The sequence below is a fragment of the Melanotaenia boesemani genome, chromosome 23 (genome assembly GCF_017639745.1).
Source record: "Melanotaenia boesemani isolate fMelBoe1 chromosome 23, fMelBoe1.pri, whole genome shotgun sequence".
NCBI lineage: Eukaryota > Metazoa > Chordata > Actinopteri > Atheriniformes > Melanotaeniidae > Melanotaenia > Melanotaenia boesemani.
The window spans coordinates 23,046,967-23,070,151 of record NC_055704.1 but is presented as its reverse complement, the minus strand read 5'-3'; the positions used below and the strand labels follow the sequence as shown (position 1 = coordinate 23,070,151).

General features: G+C 40.1%; 1 protein-coding gene across 1 annotated transcript in view; it reads right to left on the bottom strand.

Moving 5' to 3' along the window:
* The window catches only part of snd1 (staphylococcal nuclease and tudor domain containing 1), a 187,277-nt gene that overhangs the window by 110,529 nt on the left and 53,563 nt on the right, over window positions 1–23,185 (bottom strand). The window contains exons 15-16 of the mRNA XM_041978025.1: window positions 22,527–22,668; window positions 10,541–10,650 (exon numbers count right to left, since the gene is read on the bottom strand). Coding sequence (XP_041833959.1) covers window positions 10,541–10,650; window positions 22,527–22,668 — 252 coding nt within the window. The remainder of the gene's footprint in view (window positions 1–10,540; window positions 10,651–22,526; window positions 22,669–23,185) is intronic.

Below are 23,185 nucleotides of genomic sequence, written 5' to 3'. Positions count from 1 at the left end.
ACACAAAACACAGAGACGAACATGAAGATGATGCGGAAAAGGGACCGAGTGAGGACGGCCTGGATGAACAACAGTGTGAATGTGTTTGTGTGTTTGGGTCTTCAATCAAATTGTGCAGAAAAGGAAAAACGACAGGAAGCATTGGAGGAAAAGGCACAGAGACTGACTCTTTATGATGACAGCTGGCTTTATTGTGTGCATGTGCACCGAGCTAAATGCGACTGTCGTACGATTTAACCCTTCAGCCAAGACAAGAACGATGAGAGGCAACTGCTGCGTTGTCAAGGGAACTATTAGCACTGAAGGGCCCATGTCTGTTTTGTCCTTGGTTCTTCGTCTTAATACCCCTACATATGATTGTTAATGCTGACTGTGAAGCAACATACTACTGCAGTCGACCTATGTATTTGATGAATGTATATGGGAGGGGGGCGTGCTGAGGGAGATGAATGTGCATCTGTCTGTCAAAACTGTCACCATGTTGCACTTTCGTGTCATAGTCATCAACAGAAAAGGCTCAATCTAAGCGTAAATAAATCATACAGGCCTGGAGCCATTTCCTCGGGTTGGCTCATCAGATTCAAATGACACATGGTGAAGGACACAGAGAATTTACTGTCTCTACAACAAGTACGCCATCGAGAGCAGGAAGTCCGGTGAGGAGATGAAACTCTGGTATTCTTCCAGGAGCTGAGTTTAGGCAGACGTGCCTTGAGACTTTTGATGATGAATGTGAATAAGTGCCACTCAAACACCTCTTAGTTAGAGCATTTCTGTCCAGAGGACCACCACCCAAGTGAACAGCAGCTTAGTAGGCAACACAGCAGGACGTTGGGGGTATTTGTGTTTCATTCTCATGTTTCAGGTTAAAAAGAAAAGGACCACTGAAAGCAACAACCGGCAAAATTTAATAAAAGGGCAAGTCGGGATAACTGAAGGCAACCGTGACACGGGAGGAGAATGGAAGCGTGCGCGTGGAAATAATGACATTTATTTAGTGAGGAACATAAAATGCTAATGAAGTGAATAACAACAGCAGCAAATTAAGAAATAAGCAGTAAAAGTGAAGCTGCTTCACGAGGCAGAACAGGAGACATAGCCAAATCGGTTGACCGCAAGAGGATTAACAAGTCAGCTCTTGGAGAATAATAATAAATAAATAAATAAATCACAAAAGGCTGAGGCGCTTTCAAACAATCCCATCACTCAGCCCTGCAATTAGCTCTTTATCACCTTTGCTATTTTTATGGCTCTAACATAATCATATCAAGTAGAAAATGCCATTTTTGTGATGAAAGCTGTTGATATCTGTTTTATAAATATACTAAAAATGACTTAATGAGCCAACATGTCTGCCCTGCTACAGTAGCCTCATTTATCTCTAGTCAATAATATTCTGATCATATCAAAATTCTTAGCTGGACAAATAAACTTTTCTCTATTCTTATTATGTCCTTTTATTTGCCATCTCTGACTTACAGGCTGCAATGTGGTCAAACTGAAAGCAACTGCATGCATGCACGCACACACACACAAACACACACACACAAACAATGTTCTGTATTAGACTAAGACAGACGTTCACAATCACACCTGTAATTACATCATCTTATTAAACACAGCTGCTGGCTACCTTCACAATTCATGTCTACTTGCTTATTGTCCTTTAAAGTGACGAGTATTGCAGCATAACCAGAAAACAAAGGAGGGAAAAAAGATACCAAAACCATTTAAGCGCTCCTATTTTCAGGTAGGTAAATAAGCAGACTCAGGCTACACCCACATAGACACGGAACCAACTTAATTTATTGAAAGCTTTTTACTAAATAGGCCAAATTTCAAGAATTTTTTTGCATCCACAAAACACAACTGAAAACACTACAGGCACACTTATAATATACAGATTTGTTGTAATGCCATGTCATGCAGGTATTTTAGCTGTTGGTGGGGTTTGCACATGCAGGTTAAGGGGGGGGCATCCAAATGATAAAAACACTTCAGATAAACCTAAACTGGTTTCCATGTGGACATGGCCTGAATTCCTGTGTTTGGGGAAGTAGAAAGTCTCATGCTGTTCCGCATGGAATCAGGGAAGAAAAAACACACAAAAAAAAATGTCCGCCATCCATTTCTGATTTATGACAATAGGTGTGTCCCAATTCAGGGTCTGCACACTTCGAAGTGCACAGACTACGTGGACTACATGTCCTTCATAGTCTACACACTTCAAGTCCACTTAACGTTCGTGAAATGGGACAGCCTACCTAGTCAACAAGAGTTTCCCATAGCAACAACACAGGACGTTGAATCACGTAAACCTCTGAAATTACTCATAGGACACTTCAGTGGACGCTGAACACGGAGCGGCAACACCGACAGTGTAAAAAAAAAAAAAAAAAAAAGCACAGTTTGAGGCTCTGTTTTCCAGCCGGTTCACACTTCATTAACCCCTTAAAAGTACTTGAATATCAAATATTACCGAATTTTAATGTCACCATACGACTCTTCTGAGCTCGATTGCTGATTTGCCACCATCTTGTGTGCAATGAATTCTGGGAGAAAAGAGGCTGCGAAGGACACATGACCAGCATCCTTCGTTTGAGGCTAAACAAAGAGGTAATTTTAAGGGTGGATTCGGAGGGTCCTTCAAATTCTGTGAATTGGGACAGTACTTCGTGCACCGCGATGACGTATGTGGCCGACGAATCCGCACTTGGAAGTGTGCAGACCCTGAATTGGGACACACCTATTGTGTCCTATCCATTTACCAATCAGCGACTCTGGTTATGACTTGTTGACCAGTCAAGAAATTTCTCTCATTTTGTTGCCTTTTCTGCAAAGAAATAACAAGCGAGCAGCCAGACTTGACTGTAAAACAGCTAAAAAAAATGAGTCTACTGATGCGACACATTATTATCCCTACTAGTTAATAAGAAAGTACTTCTTAACATTCCCAGAGTTTTCTTCTGATTTGCTTGAAAACTTTATGAAAGCAAAGGGAACAATGCCCCTTTACATGAGCTTTTAAAATATATACTGTATATAAAAAAAGACATAAAATTTAGATGGATTAGAATAAGAAGTGGAATATAAAACAAAGGGAAATGAAAAGCTGCAAAGAGGGATTACCACAAAAAAAGGGCACTGAGACAGCAAAGTCCAAGTGCATGAAGAGAATTAAACTAACGTGGAAAGATATTGCAGTGCCCTTCATGTAGAGAAAAAGAGGATACAGTTGGCCTCAGAGTACAGTGTGTGCCTGCATCTTTACCTTGTTTGCAGGTTGTGCTTATCGGATGGACGTTAAAGTTGCAATCCCTTCTCACACACACACACACACACGTGCTTTAAAACACAAGGTCGCTCTCATAAAAAGACTTGTGGAGATAAAGCGGTAGGTAGGTTTCTCCCCTCCTCTCATCTCTCCATCTCCATTCAGGTCCATCTATCTCTCCGTCACTGCGATGGTGTGAATGCGTTTATGTGGGCCGCTCATTTCACCTTCAGGCTATAATTCACTCCTTTCAAGGAGCAAAGCCGCCCAACAGTGAAACCGATGCAAAATGGGCTGTAGGTTCAAACTGCTGCTAAACCAAAAGGACGAACTCCACCTGCAACACCAGTTAGTCCAAATGTGTGGTCAAGTACTCAACCGCACTGGCTGTTAATGGCAATAAGCTCCTAATGTGCTTTCAAGGTCAGCCTTTAAATTAGAGATAAAGCCTCTACTTAAATTGCAAACTTGCCACTTGTCCTGCAGCTGCTGTTTATTCCACTGAGCAACACAAGCAGCATTAACACAGACGCAATTACAGCTCGACGGTGACACGCCGCCAGGACAGATTCAAAAGAGGATGGATGGATAAATGGATCGTACAGAAAAAGGTGCATAATTGAAACAGTCAGAGTACCTTTGAGCACCTCTCAGGTTTGTTTCAGCATTAAACCGATTTAAGTGGGACTGTCTAGGAGGCTCGATTGACAACTGTGCTGCAAAGATTTACCATTTTTAATATCCTCATCTGCCAGTGAGGATTGATTTTACTGTTGCTACTCCAATGCGACCATTAAACGCCCCATCTGGGTCACATATTATTATTAGATGATAAAGAACATTAGTTTGTTGCCATTTTTGGCATCAAGCTTGCATATGATGGTATAAATTATTCAGTTCTGCATGGATGGATATAATCCAAACTAGTCTTGATGTTTCCCTTATGCTACACTTATGAATGGATGGGGACAGATCCTGACTGTAGCTGTAAAGCGGCAGTGATCTGGATGAGGAGACGTCTTCTGCACTCATGGTTTGTTTAACTACACAACGTGATCGGACGGAGAAAAGAAAAAAAAAAAAAAAAAAAAAAAGGGGGACCAGAGGGGCTAGTTCAGTCTCCACCGTCTGTCTCTGACCAGGAAACCACACCATGCATTATTCATTATGTCTCACTCACAAACATACAAAACACACATGCATATGTATGTATGTGTGTGTGTGTGTGTGTGTCTGGCAGGGTACGTGATGGGAAAAACAAGTCGAGAAGATACAAAACCAAAGCTGGAAGAAAACAGGATGAGAGTGAAGGAGAAATGAAGTGACGTGGTCAGAGCCTGTGAGATCCAGCACTTGTGTAATCGACCTCATGCCAAAATAATTCAAGCTTGATCTGAAATCAATGAAGAAGCATAGAAGTGGAGAAAAAATATCTGATGCTTTCCTTCAGCCAAAAAGGGGGCCAAACCCATGAAAGACACATTTCTGTGTTCATAAAGGAATCTAAATACACTGATCTGAGCTGCGATGACCACCGATGTGCAGAGGAAGAACAAACATGTAACACTTCGTCTATCCAACTGCCACAGTGTGGCTAGTTATACTTGTGGCAGTGGTTTAATAAGGATTACCACACACAATCTCAAAGTAAAATCCTTTCAATTCCACAAAGGTACTGGGTTTATTAGCATTTAATTAAAACGCTCACCAAGAACAGTTATTAAGGCAGAGAGATCAGGAGGCAGGCATTTGCGAGGCATCTGTGATGCCACACTGGCACTGTGACTCATCAATGCTCCACAACGCAGCCTCCTGCAGATCTGAAGGCAGCCTGTTCCAACCGCTCCCAATGGCAGCCTGGTGCATTCGGTGTTCATCTCACAAGGTGGGCAACGGGGTTGAGGACCGGGTTTGAGATGCCATGGAAACGCCACAGAGCGATGGTAAGATCTGTTTCTTTATTTCCCCCCCACAGAAGTTAAAACAGCAAAGAATTATCTACTTGAAATGACTTGGAAGAGTAATGTGGAATTTTTACTCCTTGATGTTTCAGGTTAAGTCAAATTTGAGCCACAATTCTTAAAATCAGGGTTAAATACTATTTCTGCTGAAATCCTATTTATCTGACATGAATCTGTGGCTTCGACAGAAAAATGAAGGATGTGAAATTTTCAGGGTGTCTTTGTGCATATTCTTGTCTTTATTTCTATGTGCAAGGTAAATGTAAGGAACATGAATGGGCAGTTCTGGCAGTGCAGACTATGAGAAGCTGAATGAGGCCGAACATGATAAAACTGAAACAACATGAAGTCAGAAGAGTGCGGCACAAATTACAGTTCACTTAACTCTCTCGCATCATTTCTCAAACAATTTTACTTCCATTTTCCATTCTTCTAAATTCTGTTCTACATAAACCTTCATCTCAGAGAAAAAACACATGCAGGCGCATTTGAGAACAAAATATTAAAACATATGCAAACTATTAAACCAATGCTGAATATAATTCTATTAAAGAAAGACAATGTTCAACCCTTACGGAAAATTTTATGCAGGTCTTTTATTTTAATAGCCCCAAACTTTCTAGTATGATGCCAGCATCACAGTGAGATCTCAGCTGGAATCCCATTCATTAGGTGTGCAGTACTCTAATGAGGCACTGGGAATAGTTTTAAACATTGCTTCACTAACTTGTGTCTTTTATTGAGACTACTGACTCATTCTAGATAAACATGTCAATGCGGTAAAAACTCCTCTGTTCGCCTCCCTCCTGGCTAAGCAGCGCTTTTGAAGTTGCCACCCAAAAGCAAGAGGAAAATCAACAGAGAGGCTGAGACTGTGATTGGATGTTTTTCTTTCTCTTGTCAATGGAAGGTGGGAGGTGAAAGAAATTAAATGGAAAACATCCCAAAAAAAGGGAAAAAAGAGGGGGGAGGGGGGTGTCTGTGGAGTGCTGTTTACCGATGTGTTCTCTTTTTCCGTCAGAATTCAGAGCTGCTGTTGTGGTTCCACGCTGGGAACGGGAGCAGTGTCTGTCAGAGATTAACACCACACAGCGGAGAGGGGAGGGGGGAAGACAGAGCCGATAAACAGAGAAGTGGTTTTCCAAAAAAGGGGAGTCTGAAAGTGAAAGGAATCTTTAAAAAGCATGGAGAATCGTCAGGGTGGTGAAGAAACCGTGGCCTCTCCTCTCCTCTCACTGGATGCCACATTAATTATGCATGTTTGCATCAAGAGAAATTAAATCAGCAGCAGTATAGAGGGGGAATTTAGATGCACATGGCTGAGAGAAATAGATATTTAAAAGTGGACAAAAAAAAAGGAAGAAAGAATAAAAGACAAAAAAGAGGGAGAGCAGAAGAGATCAGAGTGCTCATGCTAGCACCCAAACTCATCACAGGATACAAGAGGAGAAAATTTCGTCATTCAGATCGGCGAGTCAACATGTCATCAGCTCAACAAAGCGCTCGAAAACTCAAAATGGCACGGAGGTGTGCCGGCGAAGGAAAACATTTCAAAAATGCAAATGATTCCACCAACAAAACCCGAATCAAATGTTATTCCCTGGAGCCACCAGAGAAACGTCTTTAAAAGCTTCCTGCAATCAGAAGCTATTCAGAGGTGAAGCCACGGCAGAATCGCACGCTAATGAAGTTTAAAAAAAAAAATCCATATTCATGTTGGAGTGCGACACACCTTAATGACATGTTCCGGTTATACGCATGAAAGATGGAGAGAGAGAGAGAGATGGATTGGCGGCACGAACCAGTTCTTTCCTCCATCTTTCATCCTCTCTTCCCCTCTGCTGCCGCTAACTTGTCTCATTAGAGCTGCTGCACTTCCTCTCGCCTCTTCAGTCTGGCCCTGTCTCAGGCAACTTTCACCTGTTTCAATCAATCCTGTCATGTGACTCTTTCAGCTGTTACTTTCTGCCCCTTCTTCTAGGGAAGAAAAAATGAATGAACCTAAGAAGTATCAATGTTTAACTGTGTCTTTATCTCTTTCAGTGCTCTGAGTGTTTGTGTCCATATTAGACCAAGCTGCAGGTCAGTCCAGCCAACCAGCCTCCATGTGAGCCAGAGACTCATCATACGGCTCGGTCATGCCTGCTAACTCCCACCTACCTGTGAAAAACTTGCTGACACAACAGTTGACTGGCCAGGAAGAGAGTGTGTGAGGCGGTGTTTGTGTGTGTTTAGAGGAGGCGTTTGTGAGCCTGATAATTAACTGAATCTGCATGGTTTCACAAATTATTCACAATCACTTGAAAAATGTTTTTAAACAAGATTAAAAAGACAAAAGCAGAATTTTAAACTTTTAGCTGAACCAGAGCACAGAAATGCTTAGGTCGCCGGCTGGAGGGCAGGGCAATGGAGACCAACCAGACCTAAAGATTAACTCAACCATGCTTGAAAAAGTCAGTTCAGCATTTAGCAACCGAAGAAAAAAAAAAACTGAGCCGTAACATTGGTGGGAAGTAGGCACAACGTAGGCAGAACATAAGCTCAGACTTCTCATTTTACTGCCTTTTTTCATATTTTCCATTCATGTCTGTGAATAAATAGAGCTGCATTCACTGTCACCGTTTGCAGCTGTATTTTTAACGTTTAAATTGTTAAAACTACACTGGTCATATTAGAACATCAGTTTGGAAGAAGAAAAGAAATCTGTTCTGAGTTTTCTTTAAATAAACCATTTGCCCACGCTGTGTCCTTTTACAGAAATACACTGTATATAATACACTGGAAAGAAGGCCAAACATGCCTGAGGAAACATTTAAAGTGATGGAATGACGTGGATCTGCAGTGGTTCTTCTGGCTGTGGAAATCAGTTCTTAGCTAGACCTAACTTATCATCCTTTCCCGCTGGAAACTACTCACATCCAAGCTGTTTTTAGGTTTTCCATTCCCGTTCCAGCACTTTTTTTTTAGCAGTATTAGCCACTGATTGGCCACGGAGTAATGTTGCTGGATGAGTCACGAGAATCTCACCAAACGTTTCATCTCGCCTTGAGCGTGACTAACATTCAAAAGCCCCGTTTCCACCAATGGGTGCAGGTCAGGACACATTTCTTTGTAAAAACTGCAAAGGGTACCCCAATATCCAACTTCACCCATCCTACTTTTTTGATACCTTTCCATTGGGGTACCAATCTAACCGATGCGACCCAAATGGGTGGAGCTTGACACACTGCAATCCGTTGATTGGTTGAAAAAATTTTTTTAAAAAAAAAGTAATTTGCCGTGCGATCTGGCACAAAAAAAAAAAAAATAAAAAAATACGGAGCGGCTCCTTGTTTAGTGGAACAGATTTTCTTTTTAAAATCTTATTTTAAAATGGCGTTATGAAGCACTGCCCAGAAGGAAAGAACACAAACTGCTGGATGACCGCCATTTTCCTCCTTTGTTTCCAAGTCGTGTTTTGGTTATACTTTAAGCAAATCGTCATGCTGTTACGTAGATGAGGCATCTATCGCTAACTCCGCCTCTCAGGTAAGCTTACGATTGACTGTGGGAATGCCATGAAATTACAGTTTATAATCTGCACCCTAACCATCCCGCCTCACACCCGTTGGTGGAAACAATGCAATATACCGAGCAGCAGGTATACCATCCCCTCACTGTCCTCCACTGTTACGTTGGTGCTGCATCACTGGCCTGCCTTGCTATGATGACCCCCATCCACATTTAGGTGGTACCCAGTTGTGATTAAAATTCCACCTAAGTCCAGTAGAGCTGAGTAGGTACTTGTGGAAAAGAGGCTGTCACCACACGACTCTACAGGACAGAACACTGAAGGAAGGAAATTCTAGGTTCATACATTGGGTTTGCAAGGATGCTGAAAACAATTAACCACCCAAGCTGCAGAGGTAACATTTCACTTTTCAAACAAAAGAAATCACAGGAGAATACAGCAGAATGGCTGGATAAGGCCTTTTTTCACTCTATATCGTGTCACCATGGACAATTTCCTACTCACGGCCAATCCAGTCATGCTTTATTCCTTTCTTTTCATCTTATAAAACACACATAATTTACCCACATTCTTAAGTGATGATTCTGTTTTTTTTCCAGTGAAAAATATACGTTTTGGGTGAAAACATCAAGAATGAAACTTCATCTCATTTCACATCTCGGTGCTTGAAGAGACATGACAGCAAAGCTTGTGTGCAAGTCCTCTAAATGACAAACTATATATTTGATGGTTTAAAGATCTGTACAAATAAAAACTTGTGCTGACTCAAAGCATCCTCGTCGATCTAATTCTGTGATGTCTGCATCAATAATTTCACACTTGAGGCTCTCCTCTTACATACACCCACACACACACTTCAACATCAACTGACCAAGGCTCCATTTCCATGACAATTAAACACCAGAGGACAGTGAAGTTAGCCACCCTTCGCAAAAAGCCCTTTAAAAGCAGAGATAGGGATGCAGAAGGAGAGTAAAAGAGCAAAAGCAGGAGAGTGTGGCCTGGATAAGTGGTGGGAGGATTATAGCTCGTTCCATCATGGCTTCGGTCCATTCACTGCTTCTTATAAAAACCTATTAGCATGTGAATGAACAGGCGCATAGAGGATGGAGTTTTCTAAAGCCCAGGAGCACTGATCCACTATCAGGTGGGCTTTCTATAAAATGGGAATAAGCAAAGAGGGGGGGGATGGTGGTCTACATTTATTTATGTAAAAGTGTGTGTTCTGATGGTGGTTTACTTTATTGTATAAAACTTTTGTCTGATATTTTGATCAGATTTGACATCACTCGAGGGACAAATACAGTGCTTTAAATGCTTTAAAAAAGTTCGCCTGGGAGTAAACAATTTAATCAGCTTATTAAAAGTCACTGCTCCCATTTTTGTAAAAACTGTCTTGAAAATATAACAGACTGACATTAGGTGGGGGAGGGCATCTATGTGTTTTTATTTGGGAAGAATATAAGGCGACCTTTGTTTGTACTTGATTGTACAAGTTTTCTAAAAACTATGAGAGTTCATAAAAATGATCAAATAAATACATTTCATTCAGAATGAAAGCTGAAAAGCACATTTAAAGCTAAAGTAGAGTAGCTGCATCTCTTAATAAAAGGATAAACAGAGTAATCTTTAGGTATCTTTAGACAAAATAACCTTGTAAATAAATTGAAATTAGAGTAAATAACAGAAACAGCTGGAGTATGATTATCCCAAGAGCTGCAACATCAAACATCAAGAGCTTCCAACAAGAAGTGAAATGGAAGCACAGCCAGAATGTTCTGCCTCCTTTCTTACCTCTCTCTGCAGCACCAGCTCTTTGGTGAACAACACGGCCTCATCGCTGAAGGGTTCGGCCACCTGCATTCCCCCGGGCGTATTCCTGGAACTACGTGGACATTCAATACCTAGACAAAGACAGAAAAATTTCTGAGTCCAAGGTCAGCGAAGCTCTTTATAAAAAGAACATCAAGAGGTGCAAAATCAGTTCAGCATGATTTGGTTTTATGAGACCTCGTGCACAGAATAACCTAGAAGAATGAACCTGTGGAGAAATCATGTGGTCAGAGCAGCTATTAAAACATGTAAACGATGCTGAAACCTTTGGTTTCTGTAAATTACAAAGTACTACAAAAGTCTCCAAAATAATGTTTCCAGTCCAGTTACTGATCTTTGGTTTAAGACTTAAGCCGCGCTTTAATCAGAACGGCCAAACCAACTCACCTGGCATTTCTTTCTAATTCAGTTACAGTATTCATGGAGGTAAATGATATTCTGTCCACAATATTCAGTCATTTTTATATGTGCCACGTAGCTGTCATGTGTAGCGTATTCCGGCCCTTTCCTCAAAGGAAAGATGGAACACATCAAGAACTTTGCTTTAATTTCTATTCAATGAGCATCTGATGGACTTTTTCTTACAGAGAATAACAATTTTCCAAGAAGGAGTGGAATCTGCCTTGTGAGCCATATCACTCCACAGGTCAACAAAGGTCAACTCTGGCTTAGAGAAGAAGTGGGAGTTGATCTTTTCATAAACTAGGATCTAGGAAGTTTCTGAACGAACCTCCCGCAGGCTCACAAATCTGTTCTGATATGAGTAATAACAAACTAATGTTTTACCTCTTCCAGATGCAAGTCTGGAACTCATGACCTGGGGACCCTCTCCTGTTTAAATTTTTTCCCTCAAACTTATAAGCTAATAGCCACAGGTCCAATCTCTCAACCGGGACAAAGACAGACCATCTGGTGGATCCTCACAAGGACTTTGTTTAACTTAACATTCCTAAGAGTAATAAACTTTTAAAGGTTTCAGTACTTCATCAGCAGAGCGCTGCCAGTGGAAAGAATAAAGGTCTTGTCTCGCCATTTAAATAATGTCCGTTACATATATGCTGTGATAAGCCAAATATATATATGGATGCTTTTAGATGTGCAGACCATCATCAGGACTGGTACAAGGGTAATCGACAAGTTTGATCCATATTTGATCAGAAACTTTATTCACCATTCCTAATTCTTGTTTAATATTTTACAACACTTGTGTTTTACTTTGTGTTTGAATGGTTGATCAATGTTTCATTACAAAATGCATCAATTTATTGTCTTAATGACGTCACTTAAAACTTTAATAGCTTATAGTGTACGGACGTATTAACAAATGTTTATCTGACACTTTTACAAAGGGAATCAGAAAGGTTTAGCACTGAACCGGCCTACGTCAGATATCTGATCGCCAGTAAAACTCAGAGTCTGCCATTGGTTGAAATGTTAAGCTGCACTTCCTTGTGGGCGTGGACGGCCCCAAAGAAACCAGAACGTAAGAGTTGAGCCTGCATGTTAACATGCATGAAGGATGGAGAGACAGGAATCTGCCCCTGCACTGTTTCTTCTTTTGCTTTTTTATAACTAGTTAAACCAGTTTAGTTAATGTTCTCCCTTTTTCTACCGATTTATGATGACTGGTTAAATCTGGCCTTTTTCTTTTGCTCATCAAAGCTGGACCTTTGACCTTTTTAGCCAGAACAAGGCAGACAGTTTCCCTATCCACCATCTGTTGACATCACCAACGTCTCGGGACGAGACCGAATAATCAGACAGAACCGTTCAGACTCAAATCTGCGGACCACCACGCGAGACGGCCCTTCACGGCCTTCATGGAAGCTGAACTGGGATCCAACCCACCGGTCCAGGTTTCCCCCCTGTGCACTGGAGCGTCACTAAAATGGTCGTGAGTGTGTTAACTGGAACCAAACGGAACCGAACGAGTCGTATCAGGATCCTCTGCTTGACTGCTAAAGAAATGGTCGGTTGTCTGAGAGTCGGTTACAGTGAAATAATTTGCTTTCAGTAAGATTCCGGCTTAAACAGACTACGCTTTCCTTTTTAGCTTCATAGGATTCAGAATTCCTCTTCAGCCTCCCTCTTAAACATTAGTTTAATTAACACCACAGGTTAATTAACTTCTGTTTTTGTCCTACACTGCCTTACAATAAGATTCTGGTCTGAACGTCACACCTGGATTTACCTTGTTAGATTAATGTTTTTCCCTTTTACCCTTTTTGTAAATATCCCTTTGACATTATGTATATTTAGACAAGTAATAAATATTCACATTTATTTTAAGTAGTCATGATTGGTGATTTCTTCCTCTGAATCATGTTTTGGGTCCCTTTGAATTAAAATGGACGTCATTAGCATCTTGAGACTGATTTGATTAGCTTGAATAAATTTATTAATTTAGGATTTGTGGTTTGCCATGCTTCCACTAAAAGAAAAAGCTTGGTGCTCTGAGGTAATTTTTAATTAATATTTTATATTGAATATTAAAATTAATATTTTATTAAACAATTTTAAATATTTAATGATGCTAGATCACTACATGTGTGAGAAAAAATGGACTTGGAAGCAGTTCTGGATCCATACTGTATTATTATTATTCGATACTTTAGGTGTTGACTTCTTTTTAATGTAGGCAGGGCATTTTTTAAATAAAAAAAATCAAGTGGACAACAAAACAACACAAAGCCACGTTTGCAGCAGCATTAACTGTCAACGTGACACTGACTCCATTTTCCATTTGTCACTGATCCACAGAACAAATAACATAAAATGAAACTGTGTTGTGGCTTCCACATCTGTGGTGAACACACTGATCTTGTTCTTCCTCCATTTCTGGGAGGAATCGCAGCAGCGGTAACGGTCTTCTGCACGCACGCTCACGTTAACGTTCAATGAGATTTATAAAAGAACAGGCAGGTGCACCGCTCTGATTTCTGACTGCAGTTTTAAACCTGTGCAGTCTTTTCTAAATGAGACCTGAGAAAACAGCTTGTTCATCATCAAACTGAAAAAAGAAAAAAAAATTAAAGCCACATCAAGTAAAACCAACTTTATTACAACCTGGATAACTGGTGATTATGGGATGCACCCTGAGCATATGAAGCACTTCTGAAAACTCATTTCCATTCAACTGCAGTGAAATATGAATCTGACGTAGACTTTGGTGGATCTTTGAGTATTTCTTTTTAAAGTGTCCTTGTAGGACTGGATAAGCCTCAGGGCAGAGATGAGGGAAAGAGGAATGAAAAAAATAGAGATGCTGAACAGCTGTAGAATTTATACATGTTAAAATTCTAAGAAATGCATTGTTATAAAGGAAAAGAGGGCAAAGATGTGTGCATAACAGATTTCCTGCAGTTAAAGGCAAATATAAATGATTAACTTAGGGTTTGATGATCCTGGATGTATTAGTTAAGGTACTATACACTCACTGTGTATGAATAGTTTCTATTGGCTTCAATTAACACACTCATTTTGTCCTTTAGAAATCGATTTAGTGGGTTTTTTTTATGCAGCATGTGATCACTGTACAACCCCTGTAAACGGCAGAAATTAGCATGTACAATTTTTTACATTACAAGAGATTTAAATGTTTCTGTCGGTATCCAGATTCTATTATTAAGCTCAATTGCCTCATTTTTTGCAACAAACCAACAAGCAGGTTACATCTCTGTTTTACACAGAGTACCCTAATGATAGTTTCAGCTGGAAGTTGAAGCCTGAAGCATTTTGCTAATAAAGCAGCGGCTCTCTCCTAGGGTCTTTCTTTCCTGTGTGACTCGAGGTTTAATTTAATGAGCTTTACTGGCATGGCAGATACACCGCCTCAGGGACGACTCACAAACGCATGACAGAGAAGTAAAAATCTGATTTGTTGGGGCATCCTGGTGACTCAGTGGTTAGCGTGGCTGGATATCCTGGGCTTTGACTTGAACTCCTGGTCCTTGTAAGTTTTGTTTGCATTCATTCCATTTTGCGTCAAGCTTCCTCTGAATGGTCGTGCATTTATATAACAACATTTGAGACATTTTGCTAAGGGGAAACACTGCTGAACTCTTGCCCTGATGTGCTCGGGGAAAGAAAAAAAAAGGGGAAAGTAGTTGGAGTAGATGTGTATTATTGGATATTAATATTTGCTTTTTTTTTTAGATTGGGGAATGGAACTACACACTGTACAAAAAGCCTTTATGCAGTAATATCTAATGTTTCCCCAAGGGCAGAGAGTCGCTTTTTATTGGTGCTTACAAAACTTGTGGATACAACAGAGCTTTACAGAGAGAATCTAGGACATCATGTACCAGGTGAGTGTACACCTTGGCCATTATACTTACACAGAAAAACACTGCAAAACAGATTAAACAAATTATGTTTGCACCAACTCCATAAATGTAATTTGAGAGAAGACAATCGTCTATAACTCCAAGACCACAAAAGAGATCAACCATTGCAAATAACCTTAGAACAAGTCAGTGTGTTGAGCTTAGTAGTGTTTAGTACTTTTTGTTCCCTACATGGCTTTGTCTGTCCCATTTATGACAACAAGAACAAGAATCAGTGTATTCACACTGGCAGGGAAGAGAAAATGACCCAGGAAAGGCGAAAGGAGGCCACAGGACAGTCAGACATAAAAGTGTAAACTTTTATGGGTTTTACTTCAAAAAGAAGCAAATTTCACTTCTGCACCATGTTAGCATCATTTCTGTTTCTCCTAAGCACTCTGCAGCTATTAAAAAAGTCATCTTTAAGCATGCATGCACAGTTTACCATAATACACTGATCTCATGTTCTAAAAATGTATAAGTCACCCATAAAAAGAAGCAGAGACAATATTATTGTCAAACTGGATTTGTTCCAGATTGTATGTCAACTAATAGTACAGCATTTGTACAGAGGATTTACTAGCTATTCATCTAAAATTCAATAATACATGTAATAAAATATTAAGCTTCCTGTGTAGCATAGATGAAGAGAAGGAGGACACATCGATGACCAAGATCATCTGAAAGTATTTATAGAAGTGCACCAGGATGAGGCTTACACATGAGACTCAGTGGCTGCAACACTGCCAGAATCAAATAAAAACAAGACAACTAAAGAGGAATATTGAGGGATGCCGAATAAATCAAAGGTAAAAGACAAGATAGGAGGGCTTCTGGAGGGAAAAATACTAAAAGGCAAAAAAAAAAAAAAAGGAAAAATGGTGTATGAAGTAATTGCAGAGCGGGAGATAGAGTTTTCTGCTTGGGTTGGCCGGAACTATGATAAGAGATGGAATTGTGTTTTTCCTCAAGCATAATTCACAGAAAAGACCATTCATGAATGTTATACACAAAGAAGTCAAGTTTAATTGTATAGCAAATAAAATACAAGGGTTGTACAGGCCCACAGGAGCAACAATTTCCAACACAGTCAAAACTCTTTATTACAAAAACATGTCCAGGAAAAGGTCATTTCTCAAGGGGAAAAAGGAGGACTGCAATCCAGAAAAGGGATTACAATAGGACAAATACTAAGGCAATGATCCCAGATGAGAAGTCGAATAAAAGTATAAATGTAGTCAAAAGTATACTGTATGCCTCCGTCAAATGATCTGACTGCAACTCCCTTGCACCTACTGTAGCCTCCTCCCTGCAGCACTTAAACCAAGCCAGGGAGCCACTTAGCACAGCCAATTTTAACCTGCGCTGAGATACATAACTCAGCCCTGACACCAAGATAAACATCTGGGTCATACTCTAGGATATCCATCTTATCTGATCTCAGTGACAAACAAGATGTACACTGATCGTTGTGACAATATACTACACGGCAAACAACACGCAGTGGATGCTGTTGCACAGCTGCTCCTCACGCTAGCCTCAAGTGCATGCTCTCATGTCAATCTAGCGTACATCACATCAATCATCAGATCCGTGAGGCACAGATCTACGTTTTCTCATTTTAGACTGCATCTGAAGACGGAACTGAAAACTGTACGAAGTGATTTAGTTTATTTGATGCTGCTGTGTTTGAATCACTTCCTCCTCATTTCCCATCCTGTAAATTCCAGCTGGGAAATGAGCGTGTTGGCCCTGTGGGGTGGATGTAACTCTGGGTTTGGGTTTGATTCCACGTGTCCCCCTTCAGCTCAAACAGTCAGTTAAACCTCTTTTTTGATTGTTCATTCTTGCTTTATGTCCAAAAGAGCATAAACGGCATATCAGATGTTCAAATTGACATATTTTACCATTTCACGGAAAATATGAGCTCATTTTGAATTTGATGGCAGCAACACATCTGTAAGAAATTGGAACGGAGTGATGTTTAGCATCGTGTAGCATCCCCTCTACTTTCAACAACTGTCTAGAAATGTCTGGGAAGTGAGGCGACCAGTTGCTGGAGTTTCAGGAGGGGAATCTTGTTCCATTCTGGTCTGATGCAGGATTCTAGCTGCACTACAGTCCTGTATTGGTGAAAGGTCTGGACTGCAGGCAGGCCAGTTCAGCAGCCGGACTCTTCTCCTGTGAAGTCATGCTGCTGTGATGGATGCAGGATGTGGTCCAGCATTATCTTGCTGAAACCTGCAAGGCCTTCCGATGGGAGCAGATGTTGGATGCTGCCCACGCCATAGGCACTAATGCAATGCACAAAGATTCCACCTGATTTTTTTAATTGTTTTATTATATCATACACTGCTGGATGGTGGGATCTTATTTGCAGTTTTATGTTGTGGAATTTTTTACTGAAAATGTTTCACAATTGTTTAGGTGCAGTTTGTCACAGACTGATGAACCTCTTCCTGTCTTAATGCCTGGGAGGCTCGTCTCGCTGAAATGCTCCTTTTGTACTCAGTTATGTTACTGACCTGTTGCCAATTAACCTAATTAGTTGTAAAATGCCTCTCCAGTTGTTACTAATTTGTGTCAATAGGTTTTCCAGCCTTTTGTTGCCCCCGTTCCACCTTTGGTTTTTTAAATGTGTCGCTGCCATTAGATTCTGAATTACATGTTTCCTCTGAAATGGCAAAATGTCTCAGTTTAAAAATCTGCTATGTTCTACTGGAAATAAATATATGGGTTTATGAGATTTGCATAACATTCCATTCTGTTTTATTCTGTTTATTTACATTATACACAGGGTTCCAACTTTTTGGGGAATGGGGGTTGTAGTTTCATTTTCTGAAAGTTGTGACTTTGCAGGTTTATGGGATTTCAGCTGAACCAAAGCATAAAGAAAGAAAGGATTGAGTTAATCTCTTTCTCCCTTAGCCATCTAGTAAAAATGACTGAAAAAGACTGCAGCATGTGTTGCTGCTGTCCATATTGATCAGCCTTTGACTTTGCATGTAACCCACCAAGCGTTTGCGTTCTTGTTTTTGGAAAGTCTGCAGGTATAAATTGATACTTGCAGGATACAGGCGGTTCTGTATGAACGCCTTTAGATCCTCTTGTTAAAAAAAATAAATTTATTACTTAAGTCTTGATTTTTGACAAGCTGCCGACAGGATATAATTAGCAGCGTGACAGGTAAACAAACTAAAAGTGACTGTGCATGTGTGTGAGAAAACGCATTCATGCCAGTGTGAATTCAGCTCAAGAAACTAATCTTTCCCTTATCCCCCATAACCGCATCATTCCATTTAAATTTCCATCTCATTAATCTTCGTTGTCCTTTGCCGTGTGTAACTTGTGAGGTGACTATGCTTCATTTGAATATCAGCCCCCTTTGCAGATGCCTCAAAGGATATAGACTGAGCAAGAAGTTCAGCAGCAGGTGAGAGATGAGGGTGGGCAAAGATGCTTGGGTCAGCAGAGACGGGCATGGGGGAGTGTAGCAGGCAGTCAGCGGGAGCAGACAGAGCTCAGAGCATGCTGTTAGGGGGAAATCCTAGGATTTGGTTTGACTACCTCTCTTTTATCCTCTGGATCCACCTTGTTTCCACGGCATCATCATATAAGGCGCCATCACCTCAAACCAAGCTTAAGCAAAGCATTCCTCCACAGCATATTCAGTAAAAGTGGACAAAAAGATTTTATAAACACTAAATTTGTGATATTTGGTTTGGGAGGGAAAAAAGCCATAAATATAAAATTAAGACTAATTTACATTAAAAACTTTGCACAAACTGTTGTCTCTGCATACATCTTATTCCACCTTCACTGCAGCAAACTGATGCAGCATAATCTATAATTCATTTAATATGTGCAGCAAGCGCCTTTTCATATTTATTAAAGTTAAATATTAGTTGTAAGTAGACGTAAGCATATTTTTAGTGCTTCTATGAGCTTTTTTTCTCTCCACAGAAGCATACAGCAGATGAGTGATTAATCTGTAGGTTGATGCAGCTTGTAATGAGTTTAGTTTCAAGATTTTAGCTCAGAGTTCTTTAAATTTAATACCATTATAGCAAATTTATTATGAGGCAAAGCTTAAAATCGAGGTTAATTAGGCCTCCAGTTTCCTAAGAGATGTGGGTGATTAAAAATGAGATGTAGATTGCAATATATTAACATTTTGTTAAGAATTTTTTTAAATAGCTGTTTTTCCCATATGCAAAGTTTTCAAGGAACCAGTTTAGAAATTTCAGCTGCAGAAAAATGGAGGCATTTGCCCCACGCAAGCATGCACACACTCTGATTTAAAAATAAATAAGTCTGACAAATGGTGCCAAGTCACAGAGAGGGTGACGGCTGAAGCTCTTTGCTGACTGTGTAAATCTGCATCCAGCTGATGGAAGTTTCATTTTTCTGACAGTTTGCTCCTCAACATAAATTTCCTTGTACCTTTGAAAGTATGTTTCACCTGCTGCGGCCTCTGTCTGAAACTCTGTAAATGCCACTGAAGCTAATAAACTTTTACAGCTTTTTCCACCACCTGGTCTCCCTTCGCTTCACTGGGCCTTTATAGCCACATACTTCACAGCAGCTGTGTTTTTGTCTTTACTATAGCCTTTCTTTTCTTCGTCATACTTGCGTCCTGTCAGGTTCCACATCTCACTTCAGACCCTTTTCTTTCATCAGCCTCCGAAACCTGCCCCGCCAGACTCCCAAATCCCTTTCCTGTAAAGGTGCCCTCCTTTTCTTTTATAGAGAGGATGACTCTTTTACCCTTCATCAAACTTCCATACGGAAGCAACACTGTACAGGCTGGTGAGGGAAAGAAGAAGAAAGGGAAGGCTATGTGGACAGAGAGGGGAGGGAAGCACCCTTCATCTCCTGAAGCACACCTCCGCTCCTCTTTGTAGCATGTGCTTCTTTTTCCTTAACCTTATCTTTCTTAAAACACTGTCTTTATCTATAGAGGAAAAACTTCTTAAAGGGAAAAGAGGCACTTTAGAAGCACACCTTAGCAGCACGTGCTAAGATGTCTCTGCTTTAAATCTGGACAAATATTATGGCTAAAAAAAAAGGATAAAAAATGCTGCTGGCTAAACGAGTTTTCAGTTTTATAAATGAAACTACAGTGTTACATAATTTACTGCCTTCGGTTCATTTATGTACAGTGCTACTGTAAACAATTTGTTCTTCAATGGCCTCCCACAACATTATTAAAGAATAAAAACTGGACAGGATGAATACAATATGAGGGAAAAAAACAACTAATAAAGCAGATGACTAATGCAGGACTTGCTTTAACAGCATCATCCTCTGAATGTTTTCTCCATTTGTCTGGGTAGTCAGCATTTACTCAGCCCTCAGAGCAGATGACTAAACAAGGGAGACTCTGCTTTTAGAAAACATTTTTAACCTGAAATACAAAATTAATTAATAATGATACTTAATCTAATACATGCATTAGGACATACAGATTAATATAAATGTTCCAGACTTTTGTTCAGTTCAAAGGTTTTACACAAAGTTTCACCGTGTGTGTAAATCTCTTCTTTCCTGACCAGCCGACAGTGAACATATCTAAAACATGGATTACCCATCAGAAATATGTGATAAGAGAAGAGGTCCAGATACACACAACAGGCTTGGGGTGAATATTATATCATGGATGCCAGTTTAAACACAGCCCATGGTGCAGATGGTAGAACAAGACATGAAAAGGTAACTGACAGAAAATAGAAAGTGGATGGAGATAGCGAGTGTTTTGAGATTGGTAGTAGAGCGATAACAATGGACATCTTCAAGCCTGAGGGCTTTAGTTCATATGTGCTGAAGGATTTTTCTTTTGTTATCATTTACAGAAAATGTATACAATAAATAATGACCCGCTAAATGTATATCCAAACTAAAATAAAAAAAGAAAGATGTTAGAAAATAGGAAGAAAACTACAAAAAAAGAAGCAAAACAGGCAGATTTAACTCTGATTCAATAGATTCTTATAGGAAAGCAGGTTAAAAACCAAAACAAAGCAGATCATTTGCTTCTATGAGGGTTAACAAAGTCTGATGTTTGTATTAAAGACAGCACAGGTCATTTCATTTCCTACAGTTGAATCTGTTCCTCTGGGGATGACCTTAATCTAATCCGCTCAGACGCCATCAGCTCTAATGTGACTGTTACGGCACGGTAATAACCTCTGACTGATTACATTCATTTTAAAAGTAAACTAGGTAAACATCACCGCACACACACCTGACACCCACAACCTGAGGTTGTGCATGTTTACTTTAATTGGAGAACGAGATTTTTACCCCAAACCAGTAGACACACTGAACATCGAGCTTCTCGGCTGGCGTCATTTTAATAAATCTGTACAGCAAAGACAATCAGTAGCAAAATGAGAAAAATCAATTCATGCATGAATGATCCAGCCAAGCATAATTAAACTGAACTGATGTGTCAAAAAATACAGTATTTTTATTTTTCTGATGAGAAGAGGAAGTGTGTAGCAGGCGAAGCAGCGATCATCTGCTGCGTAGGAACTGAGACTCCTTCTCGTTCCTATGATCTTGGAGGATTTTTAAACCACTGCTTGCTACCAGAGTCTCAGCACAAACTACCAAGAGCATGGCGTGGGTGAAATAAAAAAACTGGACCATCAAATACAATAATGTTTTTTAATCCATTTCCATCTTACCCTAAAATTTCTGCTTTCCATTTCTAAAAACAAGTTGAGTGTAAGTGGAAGGACTCATCTTTTCAACAATTTTAGATCAATCTAACAATAAAAAAATGTCAGAAAACTGAAAAACTGGGAGCTTTAACTTTCAATCCATGCTGCTTTACTTCTACTTTATTTTTTTCTGTTTAAAAAAACATATTTTTACTTAGAGATGTGACTGAGAAATAAATTAATCACATATAATTGATTTTTTTTATAAACAGCTGGTTGTATTAAAACTTAAGCAAGCAGTTCACTCCGTGTTGTACCTCTGTGCTGCCTAGCAGATGAAAGATGACTGATAAACTGTGGTAAGTAATAACGTGACTGTTTCTGAATGCCAAAATAGTACGACTTAATATTCTGAGCACACATCACATTTTCACAGCATGACCTTCCCAGAGTTAGAGAGGAATAGAAAAAGGCTGGAGAAACAAATGTTCCTACTTTAGCTAGAAAATGGCTAAGTTCTTCCCTCACATGTGCATTTACTGGAGATTGGACAAGGCGGCCGCTTTCTAATGACAATAACAAAGTGGAGAACGGGAGTCGGTGACTATTTCACACCTGGCAGAGAGCCAGATGGGTGAAGACCAGGTTAAAGGGGGACACATGCTTCATGCCAACACAGGTGCTCTGAAACAGAGTAGACTGCGGTTGGCACGTAAACCCAGCATCACCCCCTTGCCCTCTTAGAACTGGGCGAGAGAGGGGGGTTTCAACTCCAACGCTGTCTGCACCAGCTGGAGTAAATACACAAACCTTGGCGTGACTTTCAGTGAGAGAGAAGGGATGTTTTCGATTGACTTTACCACAGCAGGGGCAAACGCCCAACCAGATCTAGAAATTAGTCAATTCAATGACACAGAAAGAAATGACCTTCGCATGGGGAAGGCAAATGATACCCACCAGCAAGGAGGAATGTGATGAGGCAGGTTTCTTTGGGCATGTACAGCTTGAGGCGTGATCCGCTGAAGACGTGTTCTACCACGGCCTCTGACCGGCCGGCCCTCTGCAGGAAGGGCAGGAACTGCTTGGCTTTCTGCGTCTCCTGATACATGCGGAACGAAAGACAGAGGTAACATTCAGTAAGCATTTTTATTATATTATGCTTTTTCATTCCGGTTTTTGAAAACATTTATCATTTTTAACCCTTAAAACCCTTAACCATTTTTTTGTTATTTATGGGTTTGATGTTTTTTAGAAGCTGAACCCTTTTAAACCCAGTCAACAGACAGACTTTATGTTTTTATGACAGCATCAGATGTCAGATTGTTAGGCTAAAAATGTATAAAATGAACGTATAAATAGACATAGAGGCAAAAAGGCGAACAAAACAGACTTTATTACAAACAGAACTTTGTAGAAATAACACACAGATCAACAGTGACCAAGCCTTTTCTCACCTGCACATCGTTCTCTTGGCTTTTAGGAGAAAAATGCCATTGAAACAAACACATTTACACTTACAGAAACCCAGCTCATTTTTGGTGAATGGTAAATGGTCTGTATTTATACAGCACTTTCCCCAAAGCGCTTCACATTATATATCACATTCACTCATTCAC